The following is a 13,580-nucleotide window of genomic DNA, read 5'->3' as shown; positions in this document are numbered from 1 at the left end:
TGACTACTTTGACTACTTGTAAAGTGGCTGTCATGTCATCCGTCAGAGCCTAAGTCGTACATTCGACAAAACCCGTAAATCAAGTGTAGGGACAGTACAAAGCCCCGCTCCCCCCTCGCATCTCCTGCACCTGCTGCTTTCGAGTGGTGCTACTAGTGATGGATGCAGACCTTGCTGCGCTAGACCCTGTACAAACACAGAACAGAACAAAAAGTCTTCGCCCCCAAAGAGATTGCAACTGAAATCTAAGACATAAAAGAACAGCTGAATCCACAGAGGCAGGAAAGGCTGTTTTTGTTCTCTCTGCGCTTTCACACAGGCAAGAAGCAGGCAGGGCTGGCTGACTGTATTTGAACTTTTTCAGGAATGAAAAATGGCCATAATTTTGCACTCTTGTTTTAAAAAGTTAGGCAGTTTTATTTCTAAGGCAGACCTTTGTTGCAATGCTGAAAAGCACTATAATTCTCCCACCTGTTGTTTTTCCTTATTGCTCACTCAAGCTCTCTCTTCTATACACACATCCTGCTTGCACGCGGAAGCTGCTGGGAACATGGCTGGTGATTTAATTTTTCTTGCGGCTGTCTCTCTTCTTTCCGCCTTCCAGCAATGTAAGATCTGTGGGATTGTGTGGCTGGGGCTTGGGGAGGTTTCCACGAGTTCTGAAGTACTGGAAATTATTTTATGATAAACTGGCTGTTCTGTAACTTTAATTTCTGAGAACTTGTAAGATTTTTCTCACCGGAACATTGTTTACCCTCTCTGTAGTCTGAGAGGGAGTTGGCTCAGTGGGGCAGATTACTTTTCCCTGTGGGAGAAACTAATTTGTTTTCAATTCTATTTTGTTTGCCAACTTTTTGGAATCGTACTATTCTGAAAGCTTGTAACTAGCTGTAAAGTTACCCCAAAGCCACATAGTGTCTTGGTTTCGATTCCTATTTAGGCACCTATACAACTGAAAACCTCAAAAGTGAGAGTAAATTTGTGAAATCAAGTACACCAATGCTGGACTGAAAGCGCTGTAAAAACTTTCTTGAACTAGAGATATATGCTAAGTATCTGAAATTAAGGAAGAAAGCGAACCTTTACACAAGGCAGCAATAATGTGAGATATTCCATATTATGTCTTCATCATTACTTTTCTTCAAGATCTAAATGGATTATTTTATCCCCTGCTGATATGCCTCTGAGAATCAAGGACTAGGGAAAGAAGTGGGGAAGTCTGAGATGGTCTTTTTGCTGTCTATCAGTCTAAAACTGCAGTAGCATTTTTAATGTTTGCCATTATTTTCTTTGAAATGTGTTGATTCATATAGTTGTGTTTACACCAGGAGAAAAGATAAATTTTGAAGGTATTTGTGTTATACTAGTTTGAGACTAAGAGAAAGTTAAAAATAATTACTCTGTCTTTTTTCAAATATCTATAGTACTGCCAACTTATCTAGCAAGCTATCTATGTGGCTTGATTGTTTGTTTATTTGTTCTGAAAGCCTCAACTACTGAAATAACATTTGTACCCAGCAGAAAAAAAGCTTGAGAATGTGACCCTTCCAGGTTAAAAAGAGCCCAACACAACAGAAAGCAATAAAAAGAATCTAAAATTTACATTCTCTTTTTCTGTCATCAGATCAGCTACAACATACCCTTGTGATCTTCACAGAACATTTCTATCTGGTAGCAAAACCAACCAACCAAACAAACATTATCCAGAAAATTACTGCAGTTTGAAAACTCAAGGAATTGTACAGATACGGAAACTGTGAAGGGAGGGGGAAAATACCTATGTTCTTCCTTGTGAGGGTTAAGCCATATTAGTTAATCTTAGTTAAAATCACAGAAAAGACAAGATAGCCTGGGTTTTCATTTACACTGGCAGTCTGACATCAAGCCCAAAGAGAAACCTATGTAAGAATCTGATATGCTGATCTGATTTAAATCATCACAGCCTGGCTTACTTTCAGCATGCCTTCTAGCAGGGGTAAACCAACACAGATTAATTTACGGGAGTTCAGATGAATGTTGTGAAACCGGCACCGTAAGCATGTGTTATAACCAGTTCATGTAAGGGGAGTAGCCCAGCATGTGACTGCTTGCTGTGAACAAAATACAGACACCATACACAGCACTGTTTACAAGTGCTGTTTGCTCTTCTGTTTATTCTGCTGAGCCTCCGGTCCTGAGTTAGGAAGGTGCTAATGGGCAGCAGGACCTCCCTGAAGCAGTGTTGGAAGTCAGGTTTCACTTAGCAGTCATCAGAGGTACAAGATTTAGTGTCTCAGAGCCATTCAAAGAATCAGGTCAGTTGAAGATTAAGCTGTGCAAGAAATGCTCTAGGGTAGAAAGAAAGAGCAGAAACAATGCAGGAAGTGGTTTCCAGTCATGAATCCAGTTTTAAGCAGCTAAGATTCGCTTGAGAGATTAGCGTTTTGTAGACTGATGGGAAAACAAGGGAATCCAATGAAAGGCCAGAATGAATTCCAGTCATTGATACAGGAGAGAGCAGGGAGGACTGGAGTCCCACTACTTCTCTGATTTGAAGCATCTCTCTGAACTAGCACCTTTTAAAACCACTCTTAGTAATTCCAGGATCCAGCAAGACATTATTAAAAAGTATTTGATTTCTTTTTTAACGGTTGTTAGGCCAGGCCATGCAAATTAACATGCACTATCATACACTGTGATACAGGTATCGGCTTCTCTACAGGCTTCTTAACACATACAAAATGTTAGAGAGCAATGTTCCTTGAAAGCCTGCTTTGTCCTGTATTTTCAGTGTAAAGATATTAACTCAGTAACCATAAATGCCACCTAAAGATGAAAGCAAAAAAAAGCGAACAAAGGCAAGTCAAGCATACTTTGTAACTGCCTCAGTCATGTAATTTAGCCTGCTAGAATTGAACAACTTGATACAGGGGGAAGAAAAGGCTATGAAAATCTTTACTTGCTCCTGCTGCAACGCTTTCTGGAGTCCTCACGACAGCACCTCCAGTGGGTGGGGCAGAAGAGCTCTCCTATTGCTTTATTATTTACTTTAGCCCTTGTTAAACCATAATCACAAAACTTACATTTGGAGTTACATCGCTACTTTCCATTCACCAGAAAGGAACTAAAAGGCAAGTCCTATGCAGTTAACAAAAAAATACAGTAATTATTCCTCTCCTGAGCTCTTTTCGAGTTCCTGGTTGGCACCTGTCTTGTTCTGCACACCAGGCTCACCTTTTCTTTTAAGGTGTCAGACATGATTCTAGTTCTTCTGTTACGCAGTGCCACAGCTTGGTTTTCATTGGCATATAAAAGCCCACTTGCCCCTAATAGAAGCAAAGTTCCCATCAATCACGGTGGAAACCACTAAAGAATTGGATTTTATGACAGTCAGCTGTACTATCACAACATGCTTCTGCGTATGGTTAACCAGAGTCTCCCATGTGCAAATGTCTGCCCCTCAAGCTAGAGCCTTGCTGACCAAGCAATACCAAGGGCAAATCACATTACAGCTGAGGCCAGGGTTATACCATGGCCTTGACGATTTGCTTTGGTTAATTGTACTGAACAAACAAGAACTATTTGGCCCCTACAGTGCTTTAATCTTCTTATTTCCCCCAGTAAGTTTATTTTGTCCAGCATCCATTCAAGGCTTTTTTCAACTGACTTGGATGCAATGAGCCACCTTGGCTTGCCTTAGTTCCTCAGTAGAAAAAAACAGGTCCCAGACTGGTTGTAAGAATTGAATGGCTCAGTGCGGCCAGAAAAGGAGGAACACATTGCTGGCTAAAAACACCATTGCACAAAACACTATGGCTCACCTACAACTTTGACTGATAAGCCAGACAGGATTTGCCAGCACGTAGCATTTGTCATAAAAAATAGATCATTCTGAGGGCGACAGAAGTTAAAAAGCAACTTTTCAGTTAAGTTTTCCGGGAAAGTATTTCTCAGAGGCAATTCTTGTGCTTCTGTGAGTTTCAGTGTCCCTGAAGTATGTTACCTAAAACCTCCCCGCTATCATTCTTCCCTTCTGAAAGGGCTGCAAGGTGGCAAATGACAGATGAATCACCAGGTATAACAAGAGATGTGTGGTTGGGAGTGGAGGAGGTCTTGCTGGATGCAAATACAATGAAAGGTCCTGTATACCTGCCTTACAGAGAGATAGCTGAGATGCTCTGACTAGCCTCTGGAGAGAAAGGTTAAGAGGTCACTTGAACACAGCCCATAATTACTTATATGAGGAGAAGACAGATGGGAAAATGCTTTTTTGGGAAAAGGGTTTGGCCACAAGGCTAAGACATAAGAGGTGCACAGGGCAGCACCACTAATATCTCTAGCTGTATTTTAATGCCACTGCTCCCAGAAGGGAGGACAGATGGTGTGCTCTAGGCTTCCCCCTTAGACAAGTCTTTTCAGTGAACTCAGGTGGGTGCCTGGTTTCTGGATCCAGGTAAAGTTTAGGTACAAGGTAGATAGCAAGCTTCTCATACAGGGCGGCTACGACATGGCCAGAAAAATAACTCCAGGTATCCAGAGAGTTTTAAAGTCAAACAGGGTGATGCCCAATAGCTCTGCTGCATACAGAAAATTGCTGTCTGTGTATTGCCTTTTGTCCTTGCGAGCCTCTCTTCAACTTTCAGGGGGAGACTTCTGCAGTGAGGACATCAGTAAAATGAGGTATACATATACACGTCAGAAGTGATCCTAGAAATACAGGTCAGAAGCGCAGAGATAGTGTTTGATTGGTTTGGGTTCTTTTTGGTGAGTAACTGATATTTAGTCACTGTACAGTAAGTAATCTATCTTTTTCATGGCATTCCATCAGTTCTAAAAAATGTTTTTTACAGGACAGGTAAGTACTAACAGCTCCGATCAGTGGAGGTGGAAACAGCAGAGGTCCTCCAACAGACAGCTCTCAGAGCTCTCCAGCAGATGAGGTGGAGAGCAAGGAACAGGCTACAGCCTCCCAGGTTGCAGCTTTCTGCTCTTTCCAACATACTGAATTTTGAGAGTCCGAGACAATAACAACAGATGGAAAAGCATGCACTCACTATAAGATATGGGTAAATAACTTTAAAAAGGTGGCCACCAGATTTTTGTTTCCAAAGATTGTAATGCTGCCCCATACTTCAAAGCATCATAGCTCTTAGTGTCAGTAAAACAAAATGACCATATGCTATTCAAACAAGTAGGGAAGTGACCTCCATCAGTGCAATTTGGTTACTGAGATACTGCTAAGGCAGCACATTGCCACTGTAGTGTGGCTAGACTGCTCCTAGGCTGTGCACTTCTAGGATTCAGATGAGGCAGAAGGATATTTAAGTCATAGCTAGTGTAGCAAATGCAAAATGAGAATGAAAGTATTTCTGAAATAGAAGTTCTTCCCCTTCCTCACGAGTGTCGCTCTTGAAGATAAGATCTAAACTTTTGTAGGGGAAAAACTAGTTCATCTAATATTGGTTCTCTTTCTGTCAAATGAAATGGAAAGAGCTGAAGAACAATGATCTCTATTTAAAAAATTACTGACGTGTTAGGGACGCAACCAAACTGAGGAACTGTGTAATTTGTGAGCCCCTGTTTTTCTTGCAGGTCATTTTGCTTGGCTGGTGGGGAAATCAAGAATGAAGCACAAGGTCATGCCCCCAGCTGTCACTGGAGCTCCAGAATTTGACAGAACATTTCGTGCACAGTAAGTCTGGAGATCATTAAGATGGTGGCAATGAATAACAATTCGGTCCAGAAGAGAAGGAAAAACATTATCTTAAAAGGTTACCTTTTCTTTGCATCCTTTGCTTAAAAAAAAAAAAAAAAAAAAAAAAGAAAAATAATTAACAGATCACTTTTCAAATGGTTCAGCTATTATTTTAATGGTAATGGGGTAAATTCAGCCCATTTAAAACAGTCACTGCTCAAATTCTGATCAAAGTAGGCAAACAGATTACCCAAACCTAAAGAGGGGCTGCGAGCTAATTGATTGTAACTTAGAGAATTCAGATGTTCTGGATCTAGCAGGCTGTGCTATCTGTTCTTGGACTGTGGCTAACACCAAACACGTGGAAGACAAGAGCACAGAAAACCTCTGTCTTCACAGTGGATAGTGGTGGAATAGTCTGTCTAAGAAGGCAGCGTTTTCCTAAAGGGCTTCAGTTTGTGATTAGCTAACGACCCTATGCAAAAGTATTTATATTTATTTCAAATCACATCTGCTGTAACTGTAGTTGTAGTGGATAACAATAACGAGGCATAGAATACATTAGACAACGTATTAGATAGTAGAATATGTTAGATATAGAAGGTTGCCTAATTTGTTAAAAAGAAATTCATTCAGAACAATCAAGAAAAGATATCCCAACAAAATATTGGTGGGAAAACTGATGATGTCCACAAATAAAGGTGTTATGGTCCTCGCCATAAGAAGATCTATCATGTGCTGCCTGTGCCTGATAGCACTTCATAAAGGCAGCTGGCCTCAGCAGATCAATCCAAGCTGCTCATGCACAGCTCTGCGCCTCCTCTTGCAGTCCCGAGAATGCTGACCCAAAAAACTTGCATACCGAGTATGGAGAGAAGTGATTAACACTACATCCATGTGCTGGAATTCCTGCCTGCCTCTGCTGCACAGGCACTTGATTTAGGATTATTTGTCCTATTTATTTCCATGTAGTTGGGATCCAGATCCTCGTCTAAGTTTAAATACCAGGGAAATATTTTAAATAGTTTGTATTTGAGACACAAAGAAGAGAATTTTTAAGAGTGCCTAATGCTGGCTTGACTGTGCTCCCACTGGGTTCGATAGCATTAACTTTAGTGGCAACAAAATGAGGCCAAAGCTGTTTCTCCTTGAAAATCTCACCCATAGTTCTTTTTCTTTCCAGACTAATGTTCTTTCAAATTTATTCCGCAGACAAAACTGTGTGGAGTTTTACCCAATATTCCTGACTGTCCTCTGGACTGCAGGATGGTTTTGTAACCAAGGTAAACACTTTTTGTTTTTATCTTGGACTGAGAAGTTTTACATAAGTTTTTAAAACACTTTAATTTTATCAGGAGGTAAATGACTGTAGACATGTTTTCCCCTTCTTTTAATTGCATTGCCTTAGCATAGCCTTCCTCGAAAAATGCTTAGTGACACTGAAATCCTCACTTAGTCATGGTGTTTCACATAGCCCCACCAGCTTTTACTTCTCTCTGCAAACCAAGGAGCCAGTACATGGCACATTTATCACACATTCAGTGGATTTGCAGGGTGAAACGTTCAGAAAAGCAGCTCCGTAGATGCTTCCCACTAACAATTATTTGCACGTTATGGGACAATTCTCACAGGACATCAAGCATAGCTATCATCCCTGGGGAGGAGGCAGCCTGAAAAGGCTCAGGTCAGAACACTCATCCCTGTAGCTGGACCTCTGGCTGATGGAGACAGAGGTCAAGCTAGCAAACCTTTGGGTTTTTACATCCCAGATGAGTGACACCACCACTGGGCTATGACTTGTTTCTTCTGGGACATAGCACTGAAGCACAGTCATAACAGTGGCATCTCCAGCCATAGATATTGTACTTCAGGTAGACAGCGGGGACTCAGGACAATCTATTTTCTCAGCTGCATAGCAGGGGGGTGTTTTTTGGTCAAATGTTCTGAACTCAGACACCACAGAGCTTTCATACCTCTCTCTCTGTTGGACTTTCCAAGGTGGGTCTGTGATGTCTCCTAACAGTGATGGGGTGGACTCTCCTAGAGCTAGAACTTGTGACAGAGCCTAATTTTTGCATTCTGTTTTATTAACCCTTCCCCAGCTGATGTTTTAGAATCATGAAGTCTGTGGGCTGGAGAAAGGATAACTAGCTCATGCCCACTATACCTCTCCTTCCTGAACGACTAGCTTACTTCTCCATTTTCTATGTTTGCTCCAAAACAGAATTATTCTCTTCTAGCCAGAGTCCCATCTCCACTGCAAATCCAATGTAAATAAAAAGTAGCACCATGCAAGTCAACAAATTGGATAGGAGATAGTACATGTGCTCATAGACAGACACTCGAATTGAGGAAAATGACAGTTGCTAACCAGCAACACAGACGTGCTGTCATATGTTAGAAAAGAAGGATTATGTTAACCTCCTCTTTAAGTCATTTTTTCAGCTAAGCATCTCCCATAGGTATGTTTACACGAGTTAATCCAGAACACAGTAAAAGCTGTCCTCTGTAATACTCACTCGCACGGTTTGAAAGAACACAAAATTATCCAGCTTAGTCCTGGATAATACGACTGACCTACACACCCTGCTCCATCTATCAAATGCAAGTGACTTTATACTCTTCCCACAGGGAGGTCAGAAAGCTAACTTCACTACAGCTTTCTCTCATGTCCTTGGATAAAAGCAGCTATATAAATGCAAAGCAGGTTATTAACAACATAAATAAGATTCTCTGCCCAAAACAAACACTCCCCTTTAGCATGAACTGCCATAACAATAGAAAATGACAGCGCTGGGTCAAGCCACAGTGCTCCAACCCACTATCCTGTCTCTGGGATAACCACCAAACTGGGGCAAGGCAGGGAGCTACAGATTCCTGTCAGTTCTTGATATCTCCTTTTCTGGGAATGCTTTTAGATTTTTTTTGGACAGTCCTAAGCCCACCCCTATCTGTAAACCCATATCAAGAGCCTTCTGTAGTGAATGTTTGAGAATACATATACCTCTTTTGAATGATTCTTTCCCAAGATAACTTCCCAGGGTATGAGTAGCTATGAAAATCCCCAGAGCTATACAACTAGAAAACATAACTGAACTGCCTTAACTGTCTACGATCCTCATTTTTTAGTTTTCTAACTGTTCCCCCCCCCCCCCCCCCCCCATTAATCTTTTCTTTTTTAGAATTGGCTTCCTTTCTGGGCGTGTTGTACGTGTTTGCCCGCTACAAGTACTTCCATGGTTATGTACAGTCTGTGAAAGGAAGGTAAGGAGTTACCAACTGAATGCAGGTTAAAAGCTCCAGGCTGCGGTCTGAAGCTGGGCTGAGAGCCAAGGACTGGCAGTGAAAAGTGACTATAATTGAATGCAACATGTGTAAAGTGTCAGCAAGAGGTCTGAAGCGGAAACCCTCAGGGAAGAGGGCTGGCTGTTACAGTAGAAGCCTAGGTTAAGATGTGCACGTGCTACAGGTCACAAGAGAGAAAAGGCTTGATGCTCACCTTGTGGGTGCTCACTTTGTACTGAGCATATCGGCACCCAGACTCAGAGAGGTCTGAAAACAGAAGCACAGTGTTGCAGCTCAGGACTGCTGCAGGATGGGAGACTGCTCAGACAAGGTTTGCACCCTGCCTGCCTGTCTGCTGTTTTCATTTTTCCTCAGTTTGTCACATTAAGACCTTTACTCTAGCCATACAAAATGCACCAAAGGAAGCAAGCGTATCTGGCCTTGTAGGCTGATGAACTTTCACCACACAGATAAGAGAACACAGCTTCAGATAAGCATACGTTAATGAATGTTAAGTGCACAGCATCTCGTAACATGAATTCTGCTTCAACAAACATGCACACTGGCAAAACACCCTCCACTATAAATGCTGAAACATGCAGTTTATTTCTTGTTTCACTGAAGTCATTGCACTATCTTCTGTGTCCTGACCTAAGGTTCCTCTTCCAGCACGCATATCAGTCATAAAAAGAAAATAGGACGATATATGCTTGTCATAAAATTAAAAGGCTTGTGATATATATTTCTAGAGGAAGATACAAAACAATCAGACTATTTTGCAGTGAATAATCCTTTGGCAGCAAAAGGCTGTACTACAGGGCTATTTTCCATAGCTTGTGTACCGATGTTACCATTCCCCTTTACTACAGTCTCCACCAATCCTTTACCCTCTTTGGAAGAGCTGTTGCTTAAGAGAAGGGAGAGGCTATATTTTCCAGAGCAAATATATGGCGATAATTTTATATCTCCTAGTAAGAGATGCAATAATTCGAATGATGCAATGAACACCAGCCAGAAGACTAGCAACTATTAAGGTTGGGGAGCAAAACCATGTAACTAAATGAACAGGCAGAGCATAATGGACTTTTCTTTAATCAACAAACTAAAAAGTCCTTTGTTCAAGAAATCTTTCCCATGCTTTAATTCAGTACTCTTAGACCAATAGATTCAGCCTCTCAAGGAAATGTAAGAACAGTGGCTGGCTTCACTATTAGACAGAGCTTTACACTCTGGTGAGACTCTTAATTTCTTTGCATTGAAGAGAGGGTGCCGAGAGTCACCCTGGCAGCCCTAGAAAACAGCTTTGCTCACGAGGCCTGCCGCTGCAGGCCTGCCTGGTGCTAACCTCCAGCGGGCGCTTCAGTGAGCAACAGGTCAGTGCAAGTCAGACATGCAGAACCTGGCCCCCAAAACATACAACAAGCCTCCAGCAGCCCTAGTAGTGAGAAGGTAATTAGTCTTCAACTGAGTCTCAACCGTAATCACAGACTACAGCCATGCTAGTTATAAAGACAAATCCGGTCCACATGCTCAAAGAGCTGGTTATGACACATATTCATGCACTTGACTACATGAATTGCAGTTCAGATTTGCCAAGGCTGGATTTTTTAAGAACACAACAGGAACATGCACCTTCTACTCAGTTTCTGTGCTGGAGAGGCCTTTGCAAGTGAGCTGTACCCTCTATCCTTCCCTTCAGCCGGCTCTGACAGATGCTTAAAGGGCTAAGCTAAAGACTTTTCTCATCCTCTCCTGAAACTGAGGAAATCTCATACTTTACCATTTTCAAATCCGCATTTAGACATGGCATGCCCAGAAAGGCTACTTATATCAAGTCTTTAAGCACCAGTGGGATTCTCAGGCTCCCCACAGCCCCAGTGGTGCCTGAGCACCTAACCCCTTCAGCTTCTGTGGGTATGGGGATAGCTAGCTATAAATCGAAGGCTGACAAGCTCCTCAGACCTTTCTCTCCAATGCTAATGTGATGGGATTATCCGAAGAGACCTTTTGTTTCTTGCTTTGCTGGCAGAGACCAACCCAGCAGCAACTCCCAGAATATGCCTGTCAGACCAGAGAACAGCCCCAGGAGAGCGTGCGTGGAGGGGAAGCTCCCTCCTCCCGTGTGCCCAAAAAGTGAGCTCTGTGTTTCAGAGCTGAAGGGCTCTCCCAGCCTCTTCTGTGGGAGCTTTCCATTCAGTACAAATAAAACAGCCTGACCCTCTCCCATCCCCAGCCAAGTGCCCTAATCACTGATTTTTTAGGATCAACACTCTTCCTTTCCAGTCCAAAAATCCATCTCCAAGTCAAAGTGATAACCAGCAGCAGACCTCCCAGCTCAGTGGAGAGTACCTGACCAACAGATGTGGATGTCAGAGACACACAACAGCTCTCTCTCGGCCCTGAAGGCTTCTCTCCCACTCTCCTACACCCAGAGTTGCAGTGAGGTGCTCAAGCTTGTCTGTGGCCTTACCTACAGGTCTTCATGTCATGGGATGAGGTAGCTTCATCCTGGAGCAAGTTCCTAACTTCCACATGAATATTTAGAAGCACTGGGGGAGAGTTTTCCCATAGAGAGGATATTATGAATCTCTCTTCTCTCTAGCAAAATTCATGTGCGGGAATGGTTTATTACCAAAACAACCAAGGCAGCGTTGCAGCAGTGATCCTTTCCAATTCTACATACCTCTTCTTAACTGGTGTCAACAAGCAGTTTCACTGTAAACACACCATGTACAGCTTGTAACAGTATTTTTCTGCTTTCCACTTCTAGGTTAACAGGTTTTTATTTGAACTTGATAATTCTAATGTGCTTGATAACCCTGGGTGCAGCTGGGATTGTTAACAGCTTTCTGGATGAATACCTGGACTTCAGCATTATGAAGAAACTACGTAAATTGTTCTGAAGACTGGGTTTTTTTGTAAACAAATAAATAATGTGGATGCTTTCCCTGAACACCAAAAAGATGATAAGCTGTGTGTGAATAAAGCATCAGAGCTCTTTACTAACAGCCTGTTGCAATGTAAAATGCATGTTTTTCCTGAGCTGTTTACGCTCTCTCCTTTCCCTACACTCTTGAAAAGGAGGCAGTAAGACAGAATGTCATGTCACATCTGCATTTGCAATTAAATGTTCTTTTTTCCCATACAGTATTGTAAACCGTAAACAAATTACATAAAACTAAACCCATTAATTCACTAAGTAATTTAGTTGCAACTGGCACTGCAAGCATCAACCCATCTTACCCAATGTCCTTCAGCTTTGCCAATGCCTCTGTAGTCTTCCTTCACTCCTCTTCATTTCCCCCAGCAGTGCCATCCATTCTGCACAAATGTAAAAACACGCTTTGATGCAGTATGCTGCTGCGAGGTCCCAATTTTCCAAGTATATCCAATCCCACTGCAGGAGGCTGTTTAAGCATATATAGAAACACCGCTTTCTTCAGGAAAACATTTAAAGCTGCACTTGACCCTACGTTTCTGTGAAGGCCTTTTGATTTTATACGTACGTTTACAGTTCAACACATGCTCAAACACTCTTCTTGTAGAAGTGAGGCCCTCCTGTAGGCAGATTCCAGTCCTCACACAAAGCCTCTCGAAGACAGGCTGTACCCACAGCGCAGCACTTGCAAGAGGGAGAGCCAGCCCAGACAAAAAGGCGGCACAGATGCTCATCTAACAATTGGGTCTACTGCATTGTCTCCCACCAAGGCACAGATGGCTGGGGTGTGGGAAAGACTAGACAAACATCTCAGCATGGCCACAGCTCTGGGAATCACAAAATGATAATGAAAAGCAAACTGACTATGAAAACAGTTTTCTGCTAAAAGGGGGGAAAAGTCACGGCCTACCACCGTGAGCTCAAAGTATGCTGATGGTCAATTTAAACTATGTAGAGGAACGGAGAAGCAAGGCCATGCCTATTCTGGTAGCTCCTGATAATTCAAATTATTCAGGCAATGCTAGAGCCAGCAGGCAGAAATTTTTCTTGTCGTGCCTCTGAAGACATGATTTGGCTAAAAATACGGCACATTTATAGTGGTGTTCACTCAGGTCTGTATAATGAACATGCTTATGGTCTTTCTAAAAGTGTACTGAGGTTGATAACCTGACCACAAAATAATTGAGTGTTGGATGAGGTTCATAATAACCTTTCATATGAGAAAGGTGGACACATGTGCGGAAGTTAGATTGTGATTAAAAGACACAACTAAGTGCCCGCAGGTGGCAAAGGCTGAAATGGCATTTGAAACAATAAAATGAAACAAGTACAAAGGTGCAAGACTTGGGTCCAATAACAGCCACCAAGCGGAAGAGGACAGATTGTGATGGTGAACAGGCTGGAGCTGACACAGCTGCGGAAAGGGCAACTCTCCGGCACTTGCCTCCGGGGAGAAAGTACAACAGGGCCAGATTTAATCACAGACATCACTGGGAATTCTTCCACCAACTTTCCTTCTACGCGCTGAGAGACAGAAAATCCACCTACCCACCTGCCAGTGATGCCTTCCGTCGGTCACGGGCAGCAGGAAGTGCTGCCGCCAGAATCAAAACCAAGACAAAGGCGTCCACGTAACAGGCTTGAAATACTCACTAGAGGAGGCCCAAAGGTCACTAACTGTGT

At 42.5% G+C, this 13,580-nt stretch overlaps 1 protein-coding gene across 1 annotated transcript; it reads left to right on the top strand.

Annotated features, from left to right (window-relative positions):
- The first annotated feature begins 500 nt into the window (after positions 1–500).
- Positions 501–11,967, top strand: MGST2 (microsomal glutathione S-transferase 2). The gene is made up of 5 exons (XM_030028209.1): positions 501–608; positions 5,572–5,671; positions 6,887–6,957; positions 8,857–8,938; positions 11,730–11,967. Exons 1-5 carry the CDS (start codon positions 551–553, stop codon positions 11,860–11,862), a joined length of 444 nt encoding a protein of 147 aa, XP_029884069.1. The 5' UTR covers positions 501–550; the 3' UTR covers positions 11,863–11,967.
- Positions 11,968–13,580: the final 1,613 nt, after the last annotated feature.

Source organism: Aquila chrysaetos, chromosome 1, assembly GCF_900496995.4.
Source record: "Aquila chrysaetos chrysaetos chromosome 1, bAquChr1.4, whole genome shotgun sequence".
Lineage (NCBI taxonomy): Eukaryota > Metazoa > Chordata > Aves > Accipitriformes > Accipitridae > Aquila > Aquila chrysaetos.
This window is presented reverse-complemented; position numbering and strand designations above follow the sequence as displayed.

Coding starts and splice junctions, on each gene's coding strand:
- MGST2 (XM_030028209.1), top strand. CDS start 551: ATGGCTGGTGATTTAATTTTTCTTGCGGCTGTCTCTCTTCTTTCCGCC. Junction 6,958..8,856: donor AGGATGGTTTTGTAACCAAG/GTAAACACTTTT, acceptor TTTCTTTTTTAG/AATTGGCTTCCTTTCTGGGC. Junction 8,939..11,729: donor GTACAGTCTGTGAAAGGAAG/GTAAGGAGTTAC, acceptor TTCCACTTCTAG/GTTAACAGGTTTTTATTTGA.